General features: G+C 42.8%; 1 protein-coding gene across 1 annotated transcript in view; it reads left to right on the forward strand.

Annotated features, from left to right (window-relative positions):
• Positions 1-790: 790 nt before the first annotated feature.
• FAM217A (family with sequence similarity 217 member A) overlaps positions 791-19,761 on the forward strand; it is an 82,076-nt gene continuing 63,105 nt past the window's right edge. The window contains exon 1 of the mRNA XM_069206665.1: positions 791-1,316. Coding sequence (XP_069062766.1) covers positions 1,197-1,316 — 120 coding nt within the window. The 5' untranslated portion in view covers positions 791-1,196. The remainder of the gene's footprint in view (positions 1,317-19,761) is intronic.

Genomic DNA, 19,761 nt, shown 5'->3' on the forward strand with positions numbered 1-19,761 from the left:
AATGGTTAAATGGTTAAATGGCTATTAGTTCAACCGCGTCAATGTGCCTTCCGGCATGGGCTAATTTTTTTAAGCTACGCTATTGCGTCTGCTAAACTTTTTAACTCAGGAATAATGAAATACACATACGTATTCAATACGAAATGATTAAACAATCTATTTACTCTGTATTATTAACGTGTGAACTGTGTTTGATTTTCTACCCTAACCACACTCCAGGAGTAAGTCTTAACTGTTTGACCGTGCTACTTCCTGAAAGTCAAAGCTCGAAAGAGGAGTCATGTGGTATTCTGGCCCCAGTATAAGCTTCCTGAGCTTCCAGGGGACAGGCAGTACATGTATGTTACAGGGACTGTTCACCTCGCCCAGTGTTCCGTAGAACCGTGAAAACTGTCATGATAGGGACCCTTGTTTTCCAGTATCGGAGTACAACTAGTACTAGTCTTTAGTTCCAGGTTTTAATGGTCCCCTCAGGGCTCGGGGCCCCGGTGTCACTGCACCTGCTGCACCAATGGTAGTTACAGCCTTGGAAAACGGGCGACAGAGTAAAATAGCGGGCGCATGTTTATTTGTGCAATCAAGGATCACAGCCGGGCAGAGTGATCCACTAGGCTAGGCCGGCTCCTTGAGACCCCCTGGGACGGGCGTGTCAGTGTTCCCATAGTAGCCCGACGGTGACGTGCTACCTGCGGGAGGGCTCTGCACTTTCTCCCTGTCCCAGCCCGACCTGCAGAAAAGAGGAAAGTGAGAGCAGCATCCCTGCGCTGAGACCACGCCCTACGAACGGCGCAGCGGTGCCGTGCGCTTTGCTGAGTTTATCGCTAGAAAGGAAGGTATCGGGGTGCTCCCTACCCCATCTTCCAGCCTCCGCTGAAGGGCATTCTTCTGGTACCCTGAACACCCCGCCCCCCAACACCCTCCCGCGCATTCATCCACAGGTGGTCGACCCGCAGTCCGGAGACGCTGCGATTCTCCCTTGGTCATTTCCTCCCTTTCAATCCATCCCCTACCTACCCGGAGGCATGTGCTACTCCCAGCCTACAGAGGGAGTTTTCCAGAGGTAGCCCGCCCCCAGCCCTCCTTCAGCCGGTAGCTACGGAGGTACGGGGCGGGAAGAGAACCAGGGGTAGATCCGTGCCAACTTGGCGGAGACTTGTTTGCGCTGTCCTGGCTGTCATTTGCGGGAAACTGTGGAGATGTTTGGGGTGAATCGCCGCCTCGTCTACTCCCGAAGTGGAAGAATCCCGGACAGAGATTCCCTAGACGGCATCAGCGGGACAGGCATCTTCAGGTCACAGCACGCGCACACTCCTCAAGTAAGCGATGAAAACTCCGGTATTATTCCTCCACCCCTCGTCATACAAGTAGTTCACCGACACCTAACTTGAGGGGTAATAATAATACTGGTGCATGACTCACAGTGGGGACGGATATACAAGAGGGAATGCTGAGATATTGCTTTTCCAGCATCACTTTCCTCCGCCGAAGTACTAAACGCTTTACAAGGTCATTGTATTGCCCCAGCAGTGTAGCTGCCTGTCAAGTGGTATAATAGTCCACTTTTCAAGAAAGTGCGAAACACGTTTGACAGGGTTGCAGGGTAAATCAAAACTTGCAATTGTGCCTGGATAAAGTGGGATTTAATATCCGACCACTGTGTTTTGCTTTCTGACACAATTTTTACCCTTTCGCTTTTTGTCAGTACCTTGAATTACATTTTATACAGAGAATATTTATTTTTTAAATATGTTTTAACTGATTTACCATAACTCTTCTGGTTGTTACTGTGACTAATGCCTTTTTATTTTTTTGTCTTTGTAGGCCACTAGAATACCGTTTAAATGTATTTGCGTTCTGTCTTTTATGTAGATTGTGTTTTGTAATTTTTTATTGTCTAATTTTAATTAAGTTCACAATGAAATATTAATACCAAAACTCGTTTTAAAAGTTTTGGAGATTCCAGTGTTCTTCTGTACATTTAGTTATTGGAAAATCAAATGGTTAAACACACAAAAGGTGATGGGAGAAATCTTTGCACTGTGTCTAACTATTGACAATTGTTCTCATTATGTTTTTTGCCCACCGCACCACCCTAGATTAGACCCAGCCACATGCAAATCAGCCTTTGTTCTGCTCCAATAAGAACATTCCAGGCTGAGCTGCAAAGCTAGGTCCTCGCTGAAGCAGAATACAAGTAACCCAAGACCAGTTTCGTCCTCTTAGGTCGGGTGCAGCTTGGCTGGTGTCACAGTGGGCAATTGACCTACATTTGAGCATTCCCATGGTCAATTAGGACGTTATATCAAACATACAAAAGGTGATGGGAGGAATGCTTGGAACTTGTCTAGCCAGTGACAATCATTCAGAGTAGAATTTCAACCCATTGTTCTTTTGCCTAGCATACCACCTTAGATTAGATTCAGCCATATGCAAAGTAACCTGGGTCCAGCTTCAGTAGGCACGATTTAGCCCAAAGTGCCAAGCCAAGTTCTCTTTGAATCTGGTCACAAGCAGTCAGTTGCTGCTTGGTTCCAGAGGCACAATAAGCATCAGAGCCACGTTTGGGCATTCTCTTGGCTACCAACACCATTAGTGGCCAAGGGTCTGGTCAGACATGGATCCCTTGCTCACTGTACCACTGGGACCATGCCATACCTGACTAAATAGCCCCAGTCAGGCTGAGTTGGTCTCAGGTTGGATATTTTCCAGTTCAGAGAGGACCTGGGTTTGCAGTTTGGGCTGGATTGTGCCTAGTGGAGCAGGACCAAGGCTAATGTTTTTGGGACTAATCTGTGTGGTATGGTGGGCAAAATACAATGGGTTGGAATATTATCTGGGTTAGTTTCCAGTGGTTAGACACATTGTAAGCATTCCTCCCATCACCTCCTGTGAAACCATGGAAGCCTTCCAGAAAACTTTAATTGTGGCATAATAATCTGACGACAAAGCTAAACCACTGCAAATTAGTTTTGTGCAGCACTGAGCCTATTCAAGGAATTCTTCCTCTTGGCTTGACTTGAAGCATCCTGACAATGGAGCATGTACACTGCAAGTTGAACTGTGGCAGGTGAGAGTTGCCCCGCCTTCGTGTCTTATCCTTTAAAATTGATGTACCTGTAATTTAGCTTTTTCCCATTCCAAGAGGAGCTGCAAGTTCCAAAATGCAAAAGCAATAAGGGGAATAGAGATGATACTAGCAGTGAGCGAGCCAACACAGTAATAAGGAGAGCTGAGCCAGAGCCGAGCCAAGAGTCCTGGTTAGGTCTAAGAGCCCCTACTGGACCAGAGCCTTGAAAATGTTTGCACTGAAAAATATGGTGAAGTCTCTTCAAAATTCATAAAAAGTGTATATCTTTAACATGCTGAAGCATTTCTCCTTGGTACATCAGATTACAACTCTACACTGAAAGGCGTTTATTAAAGGTAATAGTAATACTCTTCAAACATGAACTTAGAAATGTTAGTGCCACACCTTTGTCCATGACTACAATGCCGCTAGTAATCTAAGTGAACTAAGAGGCAAGTTGCCATATGTGGTCTGGATTCGTATTATGCATAAAGTGGCATTATACTCTATTAAATCTAACAAAAGAGGTGTTTGAACAGCTCACACCTTGAACTCAGGTGTTTGAAGGTGCACTAATGTGTGATAATGAAGAAAAATGAGGTACGCTGAAATAAAATATTTGCCTAGGATCCCACAGGTTGTTCAAGCTACGAAGCCAGAATTGACCCCAGTTTTTTGGTTTCACACTGTGCAATCCAGCCACTGGATGGATATCTCTTTCTCGCTCTTTTTTGACATCATGGGTGACTGCTTTGCTTTAAGATCTTAGTGCATGAGGTTAGAGCGTGGGTGGCAGGCAGAAACTACATGAAAGTTCTGCTCATTTTGGGTCCAAGGAGACTTCGGGCTGAGCCAGAGCCAGGCATCTGGCTCGAGCGCTCATTGGCTCACCTACCTATATATGATACGAACCCTGAGATCTCTAAAAATAGGTCATTAATGTGACCTAGCATCGTCACTCATCAGTACTCCCTGAATTTAGCAGTAGCAACTATGGGTCAGATCTGCCATCTTTTTTTGCATGCCTCATTGGAATTCAGGTACAGACACCTTTTGTGCCCTGTCATTTTCAGAGAATAATAATAATAGTAAGATAACTCTGATGGGTAATACACTTGCTTGAGATGTCTGTGTTTTGTCTAATCACAGTTTTGACTCACAAAGTCGCATACAGGTTTAATGTGTCTCCTGCAAAACACATAGTGTAACATGCAGAACACAGATTTGTACTTTATGCAGTTAGCTCAGTGGGTTACTGCTTTTGATACAGATACAGAGAGCCATTTGTTACTTGCAGTTAATATGTTGTAATCCTTCAAATATAAGACAAAGAGCCACGAACCAGCACCAATGAGCTACGTGCAAACCTCTAGGTTTAGGTTTAGAACTTTACTGTTTTTTACCTCAATCTGTTGTTATTCTGAGGTTGCTAAAAGGGTTCGTTTGGGTAGAAATAAAGTCTTACTAGTACAGACAACCCCACACTCTGGTGTATGTTTTAAATCCTGACTTTGTGTTTCTCCAACTATGCACTCTTAACATATAATGCCTACCAGTGGGGGTGGTATGTGACTCTACCTTGTAACCTCATTGCCTTATATAACAATCCCTGTATATTGATTTATACACGTTTATGATTTATTGTCTCTGTATAATGTGCATATGTGATGTAAAACATTGATCCCATACAATGAGATAAGTAGCATCAAAAAGGTTTATTTAAAAAGTAAATTAGCAAGTGCTGTTTAAATCATTGTGTAATTACTCATAGACACAGAGACATCTGACATTCTTAAAGTGCATGCATGTCTCTTATATATAGAGATTGACCAAGGTCAATAACCTGCCTTCAAATCTAATTTCTGTTAAAGTACTTGTTAAGTGATAACAAGCTGTGTGCTTTGTGACCCTCTACTCCGTTGGCATCTAGGTATTAGGCTCCAGATAGCCCCAGGCCAGGATAAAACTCCTACAAAAGGATGGTTGGTAACCCTTTAAATCAGGCCTTTGATTTGGGTCCATTCAGTACCTAATTTGAGTTGGTGGTGGCGGGCACCGGCTCTTATTTTTGGGGACTGGCACTTATTTCATCACATCGCATATTTACCAAGTGCAAGAGAGAGAAAACGAACAAAGGGGAAAGGTGGATGAAGCAACATACGGCAAACCGGTCACAAAGGACGACAGTAGTAACGTACAAGAGTTAGATAAAGGAGCAGGAAGTGTCTGGTAGTGTATGAAAGACTTCCAGCCATGGTATTCGGCTTTCCGATCTTTAATTGCACTGGCCGCCGACTTCTGAGCTTGGGGCAATGGCATTGTGCGTTTCACAAATGAAGCACTGTGCCCAGCTGGAAGTGAAAATAAGAAAGCCCCTTCAACTTCTGCAGGTTGCTGCTTGGCACGGAAAGCAGACAACATTGGGAGCTGCAGAATGTGTCCTGCAGGTCAGCAAATTACAGTGGGACAAATTCAGCATATTTCACTGGGGCCCACAAGACCCAGATAGGGCTCAATAATAGCCTCCGGATTTCGCGGGACCCCCCCTCATTTCAAGCACAGCCCCAGTGAATACTTTCACCTATAGATGACACTTAATACTATAGATGAATAGGCCTAATGTAGGGATTGGTTTATACGTATGGGGCAGGCGGGTTCTAAATTCACAAGTTTTGGGGATTTGATAAACATTTTGTTTGGCCTTTCTCATCCTGTAGCTGTAGGGGGCACTATTTCTGTAAATTGTGCGCTACTTACATTTAGAGGGTGGAAAAGGGATATTGAAACACATAAATATTTCACCGGAGTGTTAGGGAAGTGATTCCTCAATAAGGAAATAGTGAAACAAAAGAAAATATGAACCTACGCGTTTTCACCAGGCGTGTCCCTATGAATCGGCCACCACGCAGACAATGCGAAGAACAGAAGTCCGAGTGGACGCCGACTTATGTAGGCTTCTATAAATACTTTGGGGGATAACTTCGTGAATCTCCAAAAAGCCAAACATCTGCAGAAACCATACAGGCAATTCTACAATCTGTAGATCTTCGGTTTTCTTCTTTGGATCCTGTGAAAGAGTGGGTGACGTCACAGCTTGTACAGATCCTTCCATCTGCCAGGAAAGGGCTTGGCTTGATTCTAGGCTTGTTGTGTGCGCTTCCTGCTGCTGCTATCAAAGGTTAAGACATAGCAGCTGAGCTTAGCAAATTTAATTATTTATGCAATCTATTTAATAGAGTGCTGCAGCTCATTATTTTCAATGTAGGAGTTGATGAACTCATTAAGATTTTAGCAAGTTTAGAAATGCATCCCCCTGCAACTTCTTTTATGCTCCTTCCTACATAGCTCCCATTCCCTTATCAATTTTCCCTTTTGTGAACTTGGTGTGTAACAGAATTGCTCCTTAAGAGCTGTCCTATTAACCAGAAACAAGTTTATGTTTAATTACAAGGTAATGCTGGTCATTGCGAATGGTTATCAGTTCACAAGGTATGTACACCCTATAAATTAAAAATGCCACCTACCTGAAATCCCTAACAGTCACCTAGTTTGGTACTGCACATTGGATGGTAGTTGATCTGCTGCTCTGTCAGTTTGTCGCTTTTGTGATATGAGGCCTTCAAGTAAAGTTTCTGTCTGTAGCTATTTAGTTCCTGTAACCTCTAAAGGCTGCTGGGACAGAGAGGAAATTTAGGCAGAATTATTTGGAAGCATTAATGTTTTATAAAGTCTTGTACAGAAATCTGCAAAATAAAAATGCATTCACCAGAATTTCCAAAACACACTTTAGGTCGTAATAAAATGTATTTTTTGAAGGTACCTTCAATGTATTCTAGTTGGTATATCTGCAATTTTAAATAACTTTAAGTAAAGTAACGCGTTACCCTCACATGACAGCATTACCCTTCAACAGTTAGCGCTAAAGTCGCAGGCAATGATATAGGCAGTTATACAAAAAATACCCATCTCGGGGCTGAGAAGAAACGAATATGGCTTGAATTTAACATATAATTTAATATATAAATAACAAAAACACTGACACATATTTATCACACCTTTGTGATGAAACAAAAGCATGGTGCGCTTTTTAGTAAGGTAATCAGTAGTACTTTCCAAATGCGGTATCAACTAGAGACTTTAGAATTTGACACCCCACGTATCCATGGGTGTACAGAAAGTGAAATGGGGTATGGACTCCAGGAGACAACAAACTACAGGCTTAATATCAGTCTACAACAAAAGCAATAGGTAACGAAAATGAATTTCTCTGACCTTAATTGTAAATCTATAAATTCGGTAAAGGTAATCCCATAGATTAGGATAAGTCTTTAGGAAGAAAGCCACATCATACAAAATGACAGCCACCATTCTCAGGGGGGGTTCTGAGGAAATAATAGTGAGTACATCTAACTGATCATAATAGAAAATCACATCGTAAACTTTTAATCGTGTCTAAGCTACAACTCCAGGTGCATTGCACATGGAACGCAATAAACCAGAAGTAGTCTGAAAAAAATACAAATTCATTTCTTAATTCACTAGTCAGTATGTTTTTTTTTTTTTAAACTGTCCTACCATAACACCAATGCAGCACATCTAAGTTATTAACATTCCAGCATTAAGATGTCACTGCATTTGTGGGACAGTTGGAAAGTGAGGGACGAATGAGTTAAATGAGTGAGCGTATGTATGAGAGTCAATAGAATTAATTTGAAAGAGAAGAAATGTTAGTCATAGTCACCGGTGTTGCTCCCAAAGGGAAATGGTCACCAATGCTTACACCCCTGCAGTGCTGCAGGATCAGCATTTAAGGCAACAATCAGATATGGAGACTGTGCTGCTCGTCTCGTATGCTTAGTTTGCACTAGGTCCTCCTCTTTAGCGCTGTTTTTTTGTTTTTTCTTGGACTCTTCAATTCTCCCACGTTTTCAACTTGGAATCCTATCTCCTTGAACTACTTACTTGCGGCTGCACCATTTCAAGATCCATGGCATCTTCTCCAGTACGCTGCATAGATGAAGACCCCCCCATTAACTCTTTTATGGTGAACATGTGTTGTAGACGAGTTACACATTGAATTTCCATCAATATATATCTCGCCTGTTATTCTGAGCATTTTTTGAGAGGCGTGTAGTAGTAGCACCATTCAAAGTCAAGCAACATAGACTACCAGATCTGCATTCCGCTGTGATCCAGTGTTCCTCCATAATTCACCGCATCCACTGTTTCTCCTAGACTTATTTTGGACTCCTGTTCACTTCGGGAGTCAAGGCAAAATTTTCGGAGTGACTTCTCTAATCCTCGGATCCTGAAATGTCATGGCAGTGTTGAATTACATTGTGTTGACTGATTATGGGTATGTCTAGGCAATGGCTTGCCTGGTAGACGTCTCCTCATAAAACAGCACCTTCTTCATTCTTCAAAAGTGCTGGGCAGTCGAGCATCAGGTAAAAAAAAACTGCAGTGTATGGAATGTTGCATTCTGCTGTTATTCACTTGTGGCCAGTCCTAGATGTTGACTGATGATGGATGCGTAGATTATGTAGCAGGACTCGTTGTTTCGCCATGAGTGTACCTCTTAAAATCACAAAATGGTTCAAACATTATTCCTACCGCTATTGGTTCCAGCGCCCATAGTCGTTTTCACCCTCTTTGTTGGTCAGATCTATTGACACTAGTCAGTAATGCCCACACTTACTCTTGCAGTAATATAAACCATAGAAAGGTGACCTGACGTGGAGAATTACTAGTGCTTCCTTAAACAGATCGAAAGTAAGACCAATCAGCTGATCATCACGAAATTCATTACTTCATCTTTAAAGTATTCAATGGAAATTTAACATTCGTTAGTGCAACATTAGATTCGAACACCGAAAAGCAATTGGGTCCATCTGCTAGGCCTAAACTGCAGAGTATTTTTGCTTTTGGGCAACGGTATCCGGGGATATCAACACTTAGGTTCCGATAGGAGTGCCGCCGTGGAGATACCCTGGCCCAAAGGCAAAAACTGTGCAGATTAGGCCTAGCAGTTAGATCAGATTAATTCTCGTTGTGCTTCAAAGTGGAAGCAAACCAGCTCCAAATCTTGAGGAGGTCTTTCAATCAGGCAGGGCGAAAGGAGTCAACACTTCCTCTAAGACGAATGATGGGCTTTTCCCTTTTTAACTCGACAGCCATTTTTGCTCAAGGAGTATAATAACAGAAAATACTACAGCTCAACCTAGTTATGCTCAGCTTAGAGTGTCTTGGTTCTTAGCAGCAAAGAACATTCGGTCAGATGGATCTACTGAAATAGAGACTTTTTCCGTACCCCAATCCTAAACTAGATTGGAACCTGCAAATTGTATGTGCAAACCTGAAGGTGTTTATTTTGCACAGTTTCATTCACTAGTGACGGGCTATTTGTACAACACCCCACATAAAACCAATTGCTTTCTGTGTTTGAGCGTAACGTTGTGCTAACGAATGTTCATTTTCTATGCAATACCAAAAAATGAAGAAATTAATTTCATGATGATAAACTGATTCCTCTTGCTTTTGATCTATTTACATAAAGAAGCAGTAGTAATTTCCACACGAGGTCACCTTTCTATGGCCCCACTTCCTTTCCTCCACTGGGAGATGTTGGCTATGCAATATCTTCCAACACCTTCTGCTACTCTGGTCAATTGCATGAAGCCAAGTGCATATATTCATCCTATTTAACCTTTTCACAATCCCATCCAAATCGGGATCATTCAAGGCAGTGTGCAAAATGTTAAAATCTCATACAAAGAAGAAAATTACACCCACCTGTCCATCAGTATGTTCTTTGGTGCACTTTAGCTTAAGAATAGCCTGTTCAAAAAATTTGCCAGAAACCTTTAGATGCGAGTAACAAGTTTATCTCCAGCTGCTTTATAAAATTACATTATAACAGCTATCAACCTTGTTCTTCTCTCTAAACCTCGTATGGTTCCTAGACAACCATAGACACTTTCTGCCAAGCACATAGCGCTGTGTGATTTAACACCAATGCTCTTAATTTACGCAGTTTGTTGCTCTCTCCACACACTCCATATTGCTTGACCATCCTCTGTATGGAGATATGTGTGGGTGGCCGTACACTGCCATCCATACACATCTCTCACATTTCACTTCTTATAATTATGCTTAAACTGTTACTCATGAGCCTTCCCCCAAACGACCTCAGAAAAATAAATCTGTCTCCCCACCTAATGTCGAGAACCTACATAGAAAAGTTATCTGCTACTTTGTGGTACTCATGACAGTCCCTCGTCTTTATATCACAATTCTTTGGCAACTGTTAACCGTGGCAAAAACCTCCCCCAGTTCAAAAGCCTTAATCTACCCCTTTCTCAGACTTCAATCCTTCAGTGATGCAGCTATCCTCTGTTCTCTCCTTATTATCTCCTCGTGTCTTTTACAAGGCTGCTTGACAGACAGTCTACCCCAAAATAGGCTGACTTTGATTGTTGGCTACCAGAAAACCTAATTCTTGCATATTATTTGACAACCTCAATCCCGAGTGTGGATTGACGTGAACATTTTGTAAACAAATTATTTAAATAATGAAATATGTACACCGCCCAGACAGTCTTGAAATCATTTACAGCCCACATAATCTTCATGCAGCATGTACATGGTGCAATTCAGATAATAAAGTGCAAACGTGCTTATCGTGTTACCCCCACTACAGCTGCCCATACTAAAATGACAAACAGAAAGGAGGTAGCAATTGGGGAAGAGTGCAACAGTCTTATAACCTGTGTCCATGATAAGCTGCACCTTTAAAGCAACTAATGAGGGTGTTTAGTGTCGGGCCAGACCCCAAAAAGTGCCTAGATCCATTCCACCTTCTTTCTGGCTTTTTTATTTTTACCTTTACGTGCATACAGTTTTCAAGGCTGTACATCGCAAATAACCACCTGAGCCACTGATGAAATGCCAGTGGGTGTGGGCCCAGCCAGGCTGATGCAATACAGTTGTGAACCACTGCCATGGTGATGAAGATAAATAACTAGCCAGAGCTGAGAACCACATCCCGATGTATACTCAATAGTATAAGCTGGGGGGTTAAAGTAACATTAAGCTTTAATATAGTTACAAGAAACTTTGTGATTTCCCATTTAAATTCGTCTAGAGCAGGGCAAGTGCTAAACACATGGATCAGGTCCGCCCCTATATTTCGGCATCATGGGAGAAAATGCCAACAGAGCCTCCCTATTTAGAAATTTTTGCCACTGTATAATATAAACAGAAGATCATTGTATAATGCTGCGCCTGCAACCCAGCGGAGCACAGCAACGTTCAACTTACCTTGAGAGACTCAAAGAAACTACAATCTACAGAGCCCAGCTTCTTCTGTCTGTTAGCCGCTTGACTCTCAAGATCTTCTTGAGAGCAGGAGTTCCGAATGCTACAGATTTGGCTGATTGTACAGCCTGAAATACTCTCTACCAGCTCCATCAGTGCCACTTTGGCAAAGCCCCTTACCCCCCTCCTTTCCTTAAAAGGAAATTGCGGAGCGAGTGATATTTAAAAAAAATCTTTCTTGATGATCTCAAGTTTGGTCCGTAAATCATCAAATGAGGCAATTCCTTTTCCTGGAAAGCAGTCTCCCAATCTCTACAGCCCCAAACTCTCCAAGCCAAGCACGCAAGAGTCGTGGAATATTTTAGGGAGTGCTAGATTTCTTTGCAGGAGGATATAAAAGTTAAACCTGCTAAGCCATATTTTTTTCCTCACAGCTACCCAGATCTTGAACGCTGGGCTCGACGAACCATGAAAAACATCCTCTGGCCACATCTCTGAGTAATAATTCACATATGGGAGGAACTCTACTTCCCAACCCAGTAATCTTCCATGTGTATGCATTGTAACGCAGCCGCACAATGGTACAGTTTAAAAGTCGGGACGGACCAGCCCCCTTTATTCCTAGGGAGTGTCAAATATTTTAAAGCCCTCCGGGTTTTAGCGTAGGACCAAATAAACCTGTGAGTCTGTTCTTCCATCATTTTAAACCATTGGTTCGTAAACTCTAGGGGGATTACCCGGAACAGATAAAGAACCTTGGGTAAAAATAAACCCCCAAGTACACAACATTCTCAAAAACACGTGTGTCATAACTGAATATATTTATTAATAACCAGCTGAGTTTAATGGCGCTCAGAGAATAGCTGGAGAATTTCCCAAAGGCCATGGCCTTTTTTCTATCTCCTTTAGTGCAACACCAGGAGTGGATGCCACTACTGCAATATCATAGGCAAGAACTATGGCATCCAGGCCATGATATTGCATAAGCATTATTAATACATTGGACTCAAACTTCCAAATCAATGGATCTATATACAAAGCAAAAAGCAGCGATGGCCAGTGGCACCCTTGTGTAATGCCTCCTAACATGTATTTGACCCAATTGCCCCTCCCATGACCTGAAGTCTGGCCGTGGGCACAAGATACACTGCCTGCACCACCTTGATGTACCTAGGCCCAATTACATAGCAGCACATTATTGCCCATTAATAACTCCTGGACACTGAGCCATTTCCAGATCCCCACCTTCAGAAACCGCACCGATTAACTGAGCCTTGGCCTCACCAAGAGCCCTGTACAGCTCCACTAACCATTGGTGCTGTCTCTTCTGGTGATGCCAGCTAAAGCTTAGCATTTCACCTCTAAGGACAGCCTTAAATGCATCCCTGACTACTCCGACTGAAGCCCTCCCTCTATTATGTTCATAATATTCAGGAATCCACTTAATCATGTACGAGGCATAGTCTTCATCGGCGAGAAGAGCTCACTCAAATATCCAGTTTGATGGGGCTCTAGCTAAGCCGTCGACTGAGATCTCAATAACAAGTAGATTGTTATCGGACATGACCCAGGGGAATCTTTCAATTTTACAGCTTTGATGTAAGCTACGGGAGATTAAAAAAATCCAACTGGCCATGTTTCCCGTGAGGGGCCAAAAAAAGTTGTACCTAGGATCTGGCGCTTTAATTTTTGTGCCAGACCGATTAACCCATGATCCTTCACCAGGTGATTCAAAGCCATAAATACTCTCGGCTTATGACCAGAATAGCAATTAGCCTCTCTGTCGAGGGGCCCTCGAACCAGAATAATGTTGAAATCCCTACATAATATAATTGCGGTTGGCCATGAAGCCAGCTCGACGTCCAAAAAGTCAAATATTGCAGGGTCATCTAATGTTGACCCATACAACGAGCAAAGAGTGAAAATGCCCAAAAGAATGTGACATTCAGAGATCGCCCACCTTTCAACCTTATCAATTGAGCAAGATTAAAACTAGAAATGTTCTTATGGGCCAATATTGTGAGCCCACGAGTCCTGGTGCCTTGGGCTGGACAAGCTACCAGTGAAAAGCCGAGTGAGTCCAAGTTTTTACTAGATCCCTCAATATGTGTCTCCTGCAAACAGAAGACATCATCCCTCAATATTTTCAGATCTTCAGCCACCCTACATCTATTGACATTATCTTTGAGCCCACAGACATTAAGTGACGCAATGCAGAGCTAAGTGATATACGTCATAGCGTCATAATTACCTAGTGTGTGGTGTGCCCTAAAATATATTACTTATTTCAGACATCTCCTTGAGTCCAGTTTCCATTGGACGCAGTTTCATGATCATTAATGCCTCCTGTCTGAGTAGAGACCTATTATTACCAGATTTATTTGTCTCAGGGCTGTCCATTTTATGTCTTATACTTTGCGTCCTGCTACCAAAAAATGTTGGACTATTGGCGCTGACATTTTTTGGCACCCTATTCTAGACTTATGTTGGCAAGTTCGGTATCATACTTCCTGGCTAGTCTGTCCAATATATGCCTTGTTGTATGGGCACAGTATGCAATACACCACATCCTTAGACCAACAAGTAGTAAATTCACTATGTCTGATTTCAATGTTATTACAGGAGAAGACACTTTCTTCTACAGTTGTTTCACACACAATGTAGTTACCACACTTGTGGTGGCCTATTAACAAGGGAAACCGTAGGAAATTTCTCAGGTCTTGGTGAGGTTTTTGTTTTTCTGTATTTGAGTGGATCAATCTGTCTTTAATATTTCTGATTCTTTTTAGCATGAACATGGGGAGTTCTTTGAAGGGTTCCACGGATGACACTATGCCCCAATGTTTTCAGATCATCTTTTTGACTTAAACGTTGTCATACACACTAGTTGATCTGAATCTCTTTTCTCAATGGGCTCCAGGAGGGTTTCCTTTGGCGCGTACCAGGCCCTCTTCATTGCTCTTTTCAAGAATCTGTCTGGGTAATCCCAGGCTCATATTTTGGGGATAAGTTGATCTGCACGAAAAAATACATCTTTTAAAAATAATTTCTGCTTATCTGTAGAAACTGGCTGTAGCGTAGGTTGTCCTTTAAGTTTCTTTGGTGGTGACTCAAATAATGAAGAAGAGTATTTCTATTTACTAGACCTGGCATCCTTGGTGTTGACTATTTGCCTCTGCTTCCTATGTTTTGTCTGTGTGCTGGGTGCTGTTTTTGATGTTTTTGGTACTCTGGGCACTTTACCGGTGCTGACCAGTGCTTAAGTGCAAGTGCTCCCTGTGTAAATTGCATGTGTAATTGGCTTTTCCATGATTGGCATATCTGATTTACGAGTAAGTCCCTAGTAAAGTGCACTAGAGGTGCCCAGGGCCTCTAAATCAACTGCTACCAGAGGGCCTGCAGCACTGATTGTACCACCCACCTGAGTAGCCCTGTAAACATGGCTCAGACCTGCCACTGCAGTGTCTGTGTGTGCAGTTTTAATCTACCAATTCAACCTGACAAATTTACCCACTTGCCAGGCCCAAACCTTCCCTTTTTATATATGTAAGGCACCCTAAGGTAGGCCCTATGTATCCCCATGGGCAGGGTGCATGTTTAAGGTGGGACATGTACTGATGTGTTTTACATGTTCTAACAGTGAAATACTGCCAAATTCGATTTTCACTTTTGCAAGACCTATCTCTTTCATAGGTTAACATGGTGGCTGCCTTTAAATAAATTTTAAGTCCAATTTTCCTTTGGGAGCAGTCAGACAGATATGGAGTTTGGTGTCTCTGAACTTACAATTTAAAAATACATCTTTTGGTAAAGTTGGATTTTAAATTCTTTTAGAAAGTGGGCATTTTCTTGCTTAAACCATTCTGTGACTCTGTCCGCTTGTGTATTCCCTGTCTGAGTCAGACTGACAGTTGGGCTGTTTGTGAATCTCCACTAGACAGTGACACAAAGGGAGCTTGGGTGTAGTCTGCATATCCTGATGGGCCATCTGGACTAGAGTGGAGGGAGGAGTGGCCACTTACACCCGAATGGGCTGTGCCTGCCCTCACACAATGCAATCTCCAACCCCCTGGTGTGTGTCTGGGACCAGGCCTGGGCAAGGCAGGATCTTGTAAACAACAGAGACTTTCCTTTGAAGTTTGCCTACTTCAAAGGCAGAAAGGGATATAAGTAGTGGACCCCAAACCCTAGATTTTCAGATTACTTCTAGAACCAATAGGAACCTTTGCCAAGGAGATGAGCTGAAGAGCTGGAGGAGGACTGTCCCTTTGTCTGTGACTGTGCTATGCTGGGTTGGCCTGTAGTTGCTGCTTCTACCTGAAAGAGGACAAAGACTGGACTGTGGTATATTCCTGCTTGTGAAGTGTCTCAAAGGGCTTGAACTGAGCTTCTCTCTTGTTTTGTAGTCTCAGGGCCATGAAAGACTTCCCCTGCCTGCATCTGGACTCTGTACTGAGACTCCTGCCCTACCAAGTGGTGCCCTGTCCAGTCTCTGGGCCCTTAAAAGGTGAAGCTGGTAGAACAAAGGACTGAAATCCACGCACACGAAGCTGTGCGGGGAAAAGTTTGACGCACCACCTGCAACATGGCTGTAAAAACAACGCGCCACCCCCTCGTGGCTGAAATCAACGCACCACCTCCATCGCGGCTAGGAAATTGACACATCACCTGCATCGTGGTTGGGGAACTGACGCAACACCCACTTGCGGCTGCTGAAAATGACGCAAACCCCACACAGCGCAGTATTCCATCACCGTGCGGCCAGATTTCACATGCATCATCGCTGAGCGTCAAAATCAATGTGAACCTGAGTGGATCTGAGGTGCTCGGTCCAGACACATCCCTTTCATGCGGGAGAAAAAAACAACACATCCTCTACCTGACCAGAGAAGAAATGGAGCAAGGCCTCACTTGCAAGTAAGGAATCAACGCATTGCTGACTTTTTATTTTTGTCACAAACTAGGTACTTTGTGTGACAACAACGATTCCATTGTTTTCCATGGAGCAAAACTCATTTTACTTTAAAACCTCATAATTTTGTTTGTGTATGTTTGATTTTTGTCGTTCTGGTCTTGTTTGATTTAGCTAAATATTGGCTATTTTTCTAAACTGGTGTGGTGTCCATTTTGTAGGGTTTTCACTGTATTACTGTGTGTGTTGGTACAAATATTTTATACATTTCCTTTGAGATAAGCCTGACTGTGTGTGCCAAGCTAACAAGGGGGTGAGTAGGGGTTGTCTTAGAAGTGTAACTCCTTTACTCCAACTAGAGTGAGAGTCCCTGCTTGGACAGAGTGCATACTGACTGCCAGCCAAAGACCCCATTTCTAACACTATCCGTTTCTTTGGTATATAGTGTGGTGAAGAAATTCCTTACCATCATGCTTTATGCTTAATTCTAGGAAGTGTATCTCTTTTTTATTGCAATCTGAAGTGAACTTGATATCCTCCATCCTGTGGTTCTGCCATTCTACGAATCTTAGGAGGTCATCCTCCTTTCCTCTCCATATCATGAAGATGTCATCCATTAATCGCTTCCATATTCTTATATTGTTTTTCATTAAATATCCATTTATCCTCATACCTGGCCATAAACATCACCTCCATCTCCAGAACAAAGGGTCATCCCATTGCTGTCCCCTTTATCTGTAGGTAGAAATTTCTACTGAAGCGCCCAGCCTCCCATCCCATCACCAAACCTTGAAGCAGTCAGACCTCTAAAGGTCTGAGCGATGGCTTCCAAGCTCACCCTCAATGCCCTCCTACCCAGCTTTCCGAGCTAGATAAGTAAAGGTAAAGCAGCAACGCAAAGACAATAGCTCCCAAACATACCAACATAGCATATTCCACAGCAGTTATTACCATTATTACAGGCAAATAGCTGTATTTGTGCCTCCCTGCTTCGTGTGCGTGGATTTCAGTCCTTTGTTCTACCAGCTTCACCTTTTAAGGGCCCAGAGACTGGACAGGGCACCACTTGGTAGGGCAGGAGTCTCAATTTGATTCACAGAGTGGGATCTGTGTTAACAGAAAATGATGTTCAGTTCTGCTCAACTGAGGTGGAGAAATTCCTGAATTGTTGCGACACCAAACAAATGAGATGTTTTCTATATCCTCTTGCAACAATGGGATGGTAAAACATTTTCATACAACACTCAAATAAGGTATACAATTGTCCACAGTGAATAGGTTATATTGAAAGCAAGTGCTCCAGCTATGTCTGGTAGCATACAGGCTTTCCTCACGTTCCACCGGTGGTAAAATGACCTTTAAACTCTTCTGTGGTAGAATACCTCATTCAACATTGATTCTTGGTTAGACGGATTGGAAAAATGGTTGGGTGAATGTTTCTGTGGACAATGATTAGAGGTTGACGAAACAGAAGAAAGTTGAAAAGAGAAAATTGAGTTTAGATGCAAAGAGAAGTGTGGGAAAAACTGTGGTGAAAGTGAGTGATGTTGTGAAAATTCATTCTCCCGTGGGAACCACAGAGTGGTCAATGTACCCTGAACACAGAGTTGTGGTGAAATTGTTCAACAACACTGTTAAGAGTAAAGATGGTCATATTTGGAACTTGAGCAGAGTCTTTCTTTGTCACAGAGGCACCTTGGAGAGAAGTAAGACTCTGAGGGGCACATTTATGAGCCCCTTTGCATCGCTCTTGCACCACACAAGGTGGTGCAAGAGTGACGCTACTGAAAAACTAGATTTATGAAGCCAGGCAAGGCCACCTTGCATAGCACTGAATGGCTTCATAAATCTTGAGTAATGCAGGGCAGCGCAAAGCGCTGCGTTGGATTACTCTGCACTAGGGAGGCATTTCCTGGGTGTTGAGTGGATGGTCCTATGCAACATCCATGGATTCTGATGCATTCTAAGATTTACCAAAAGTGGTATACCCGGGAATGCACCAAAAACCTATGCCTCCCGTGGTGAGACGTAAGGAGGAGAAATATCTTTATTTCTCCTAGTTTTTCCTCATTCTATGTATGCTGCATTGTGCAGCACACATAGAAAGAGGAAAAAAACCTTGGGGGATTGTTTTTGTGCAGAAAGGCGCCCCTTCCTTCACAGAAATTATCCTGAATGTAATGAAGACACCCTTGCACCGTGGTGCTAGGCTGCCAAAAGAGTGCCAGCTCAGGGGAAAAGGCATGAATGAGTTGCTTTGATTTAAATTCAGCACATTCCTGCCCTTTCCCTGTCATGCAGGGAAAGGGCATGTGCTGCACTGTGTGACAATCTCAGTTGTTCGGTGCAAATCAGGGTTGCATAGTGCCAAACATGGTGGCAGAAGGGGAGAAATCTCACTGCAATAGGATGGAACAGAAACATAAGTGTCCTGTCTATTTGAAAGAATATATAGCATAACCTACGGGTGTTCCTGTGTGTCATCCACTTTGGGTAGTGGTTGTGTTTATTTTTTATAATTCTCTGCTGTTAATGAAAGGGAGGACCAGGATCTTATCCATTGTTTGGTAGTGGTATAATCTGGCTTGATTGAATGTGTTCCTTTTAGTTGCAATTGAAGATGTGTTGCACGGCATCTTAATCATGGGAGCATGCTTCCATCACTGATGTCATCTAGAACTCTGCAACAGCATCTGGAAGAGGAGTTCCAAGAGTGGCAGTTTGGAACAGGCTGTTGGTTGATGGGGTCTAATAAAGGTCTCTCTTACCTTTACTTGATGTGAGCTTTATTATCCATGTAACAAGCATTTCTTCTTTTTCTAAGAGAGGAAGTTGCCTGTCTTTGGGATGACGACTCACCTCATTGTGTGAGGACTGTGACAAGGACGATGGTGGCACTGCTCTCATTTGGACAGTTTCTGCACTTTTTGTTCACTACTAGCAATGCCCTAATTTCCCATGTAGTTGTAGCTCCCACATCTGACTTAAATTGCTTTCATTCTTGATTCTATCCAGCTATGTTTGCCTCTGCTTGTTTTTGTCAAACTTTTCACTCTCATTGGGAGCTACCCACTGTATTTTTTTTTTTTATATGCCTTACAATTTGTTCTGCTTCACTTTCATTGTAAGCATGTGGGAATGTCACAACGTTAGTAGATATGCAATTATTACTTTGGGATTTTCTCTATCCATAATGATTCCTATACCATACACCTACTTACAAAGCTGTATGTTAGTGGCTGATGTAGAAACCATTGTTTCTCCTAACTAACACAATCTTGATGTGACATCTCTATTCACAAGCATCCCTAGATACTGTAGGAGGCTGTCTTGGTTTGTAGTGAGCACCTAAGGCACTTACACCTTATACCAGGTCCAGTTATCCCTTATTAGTGAAATGTAGGCAGTGTCTAGCAGCTTCGGCTGTCTAGGGGTAGCTATAGCAGAGCAGCCAAGGCTGAACTAG

This window comes from Pleurodeles waltl, chromosome 2_1 (assembly GCF_031143425.1).
Source record: "Pleurodeles waltl isolate 20211129_DDA chromosome 2_1, aPleWal1.hap1.20221129, whole genome shotgun sequence".
In the NCBI taxonomy this organism is placed as follows: domain Eukaryota; kingdom Metazoa; phylum Chordata; class Amphibia; order Caudata; family Salamandridae; genus Pleurodeles; species Pleurodeles waltl.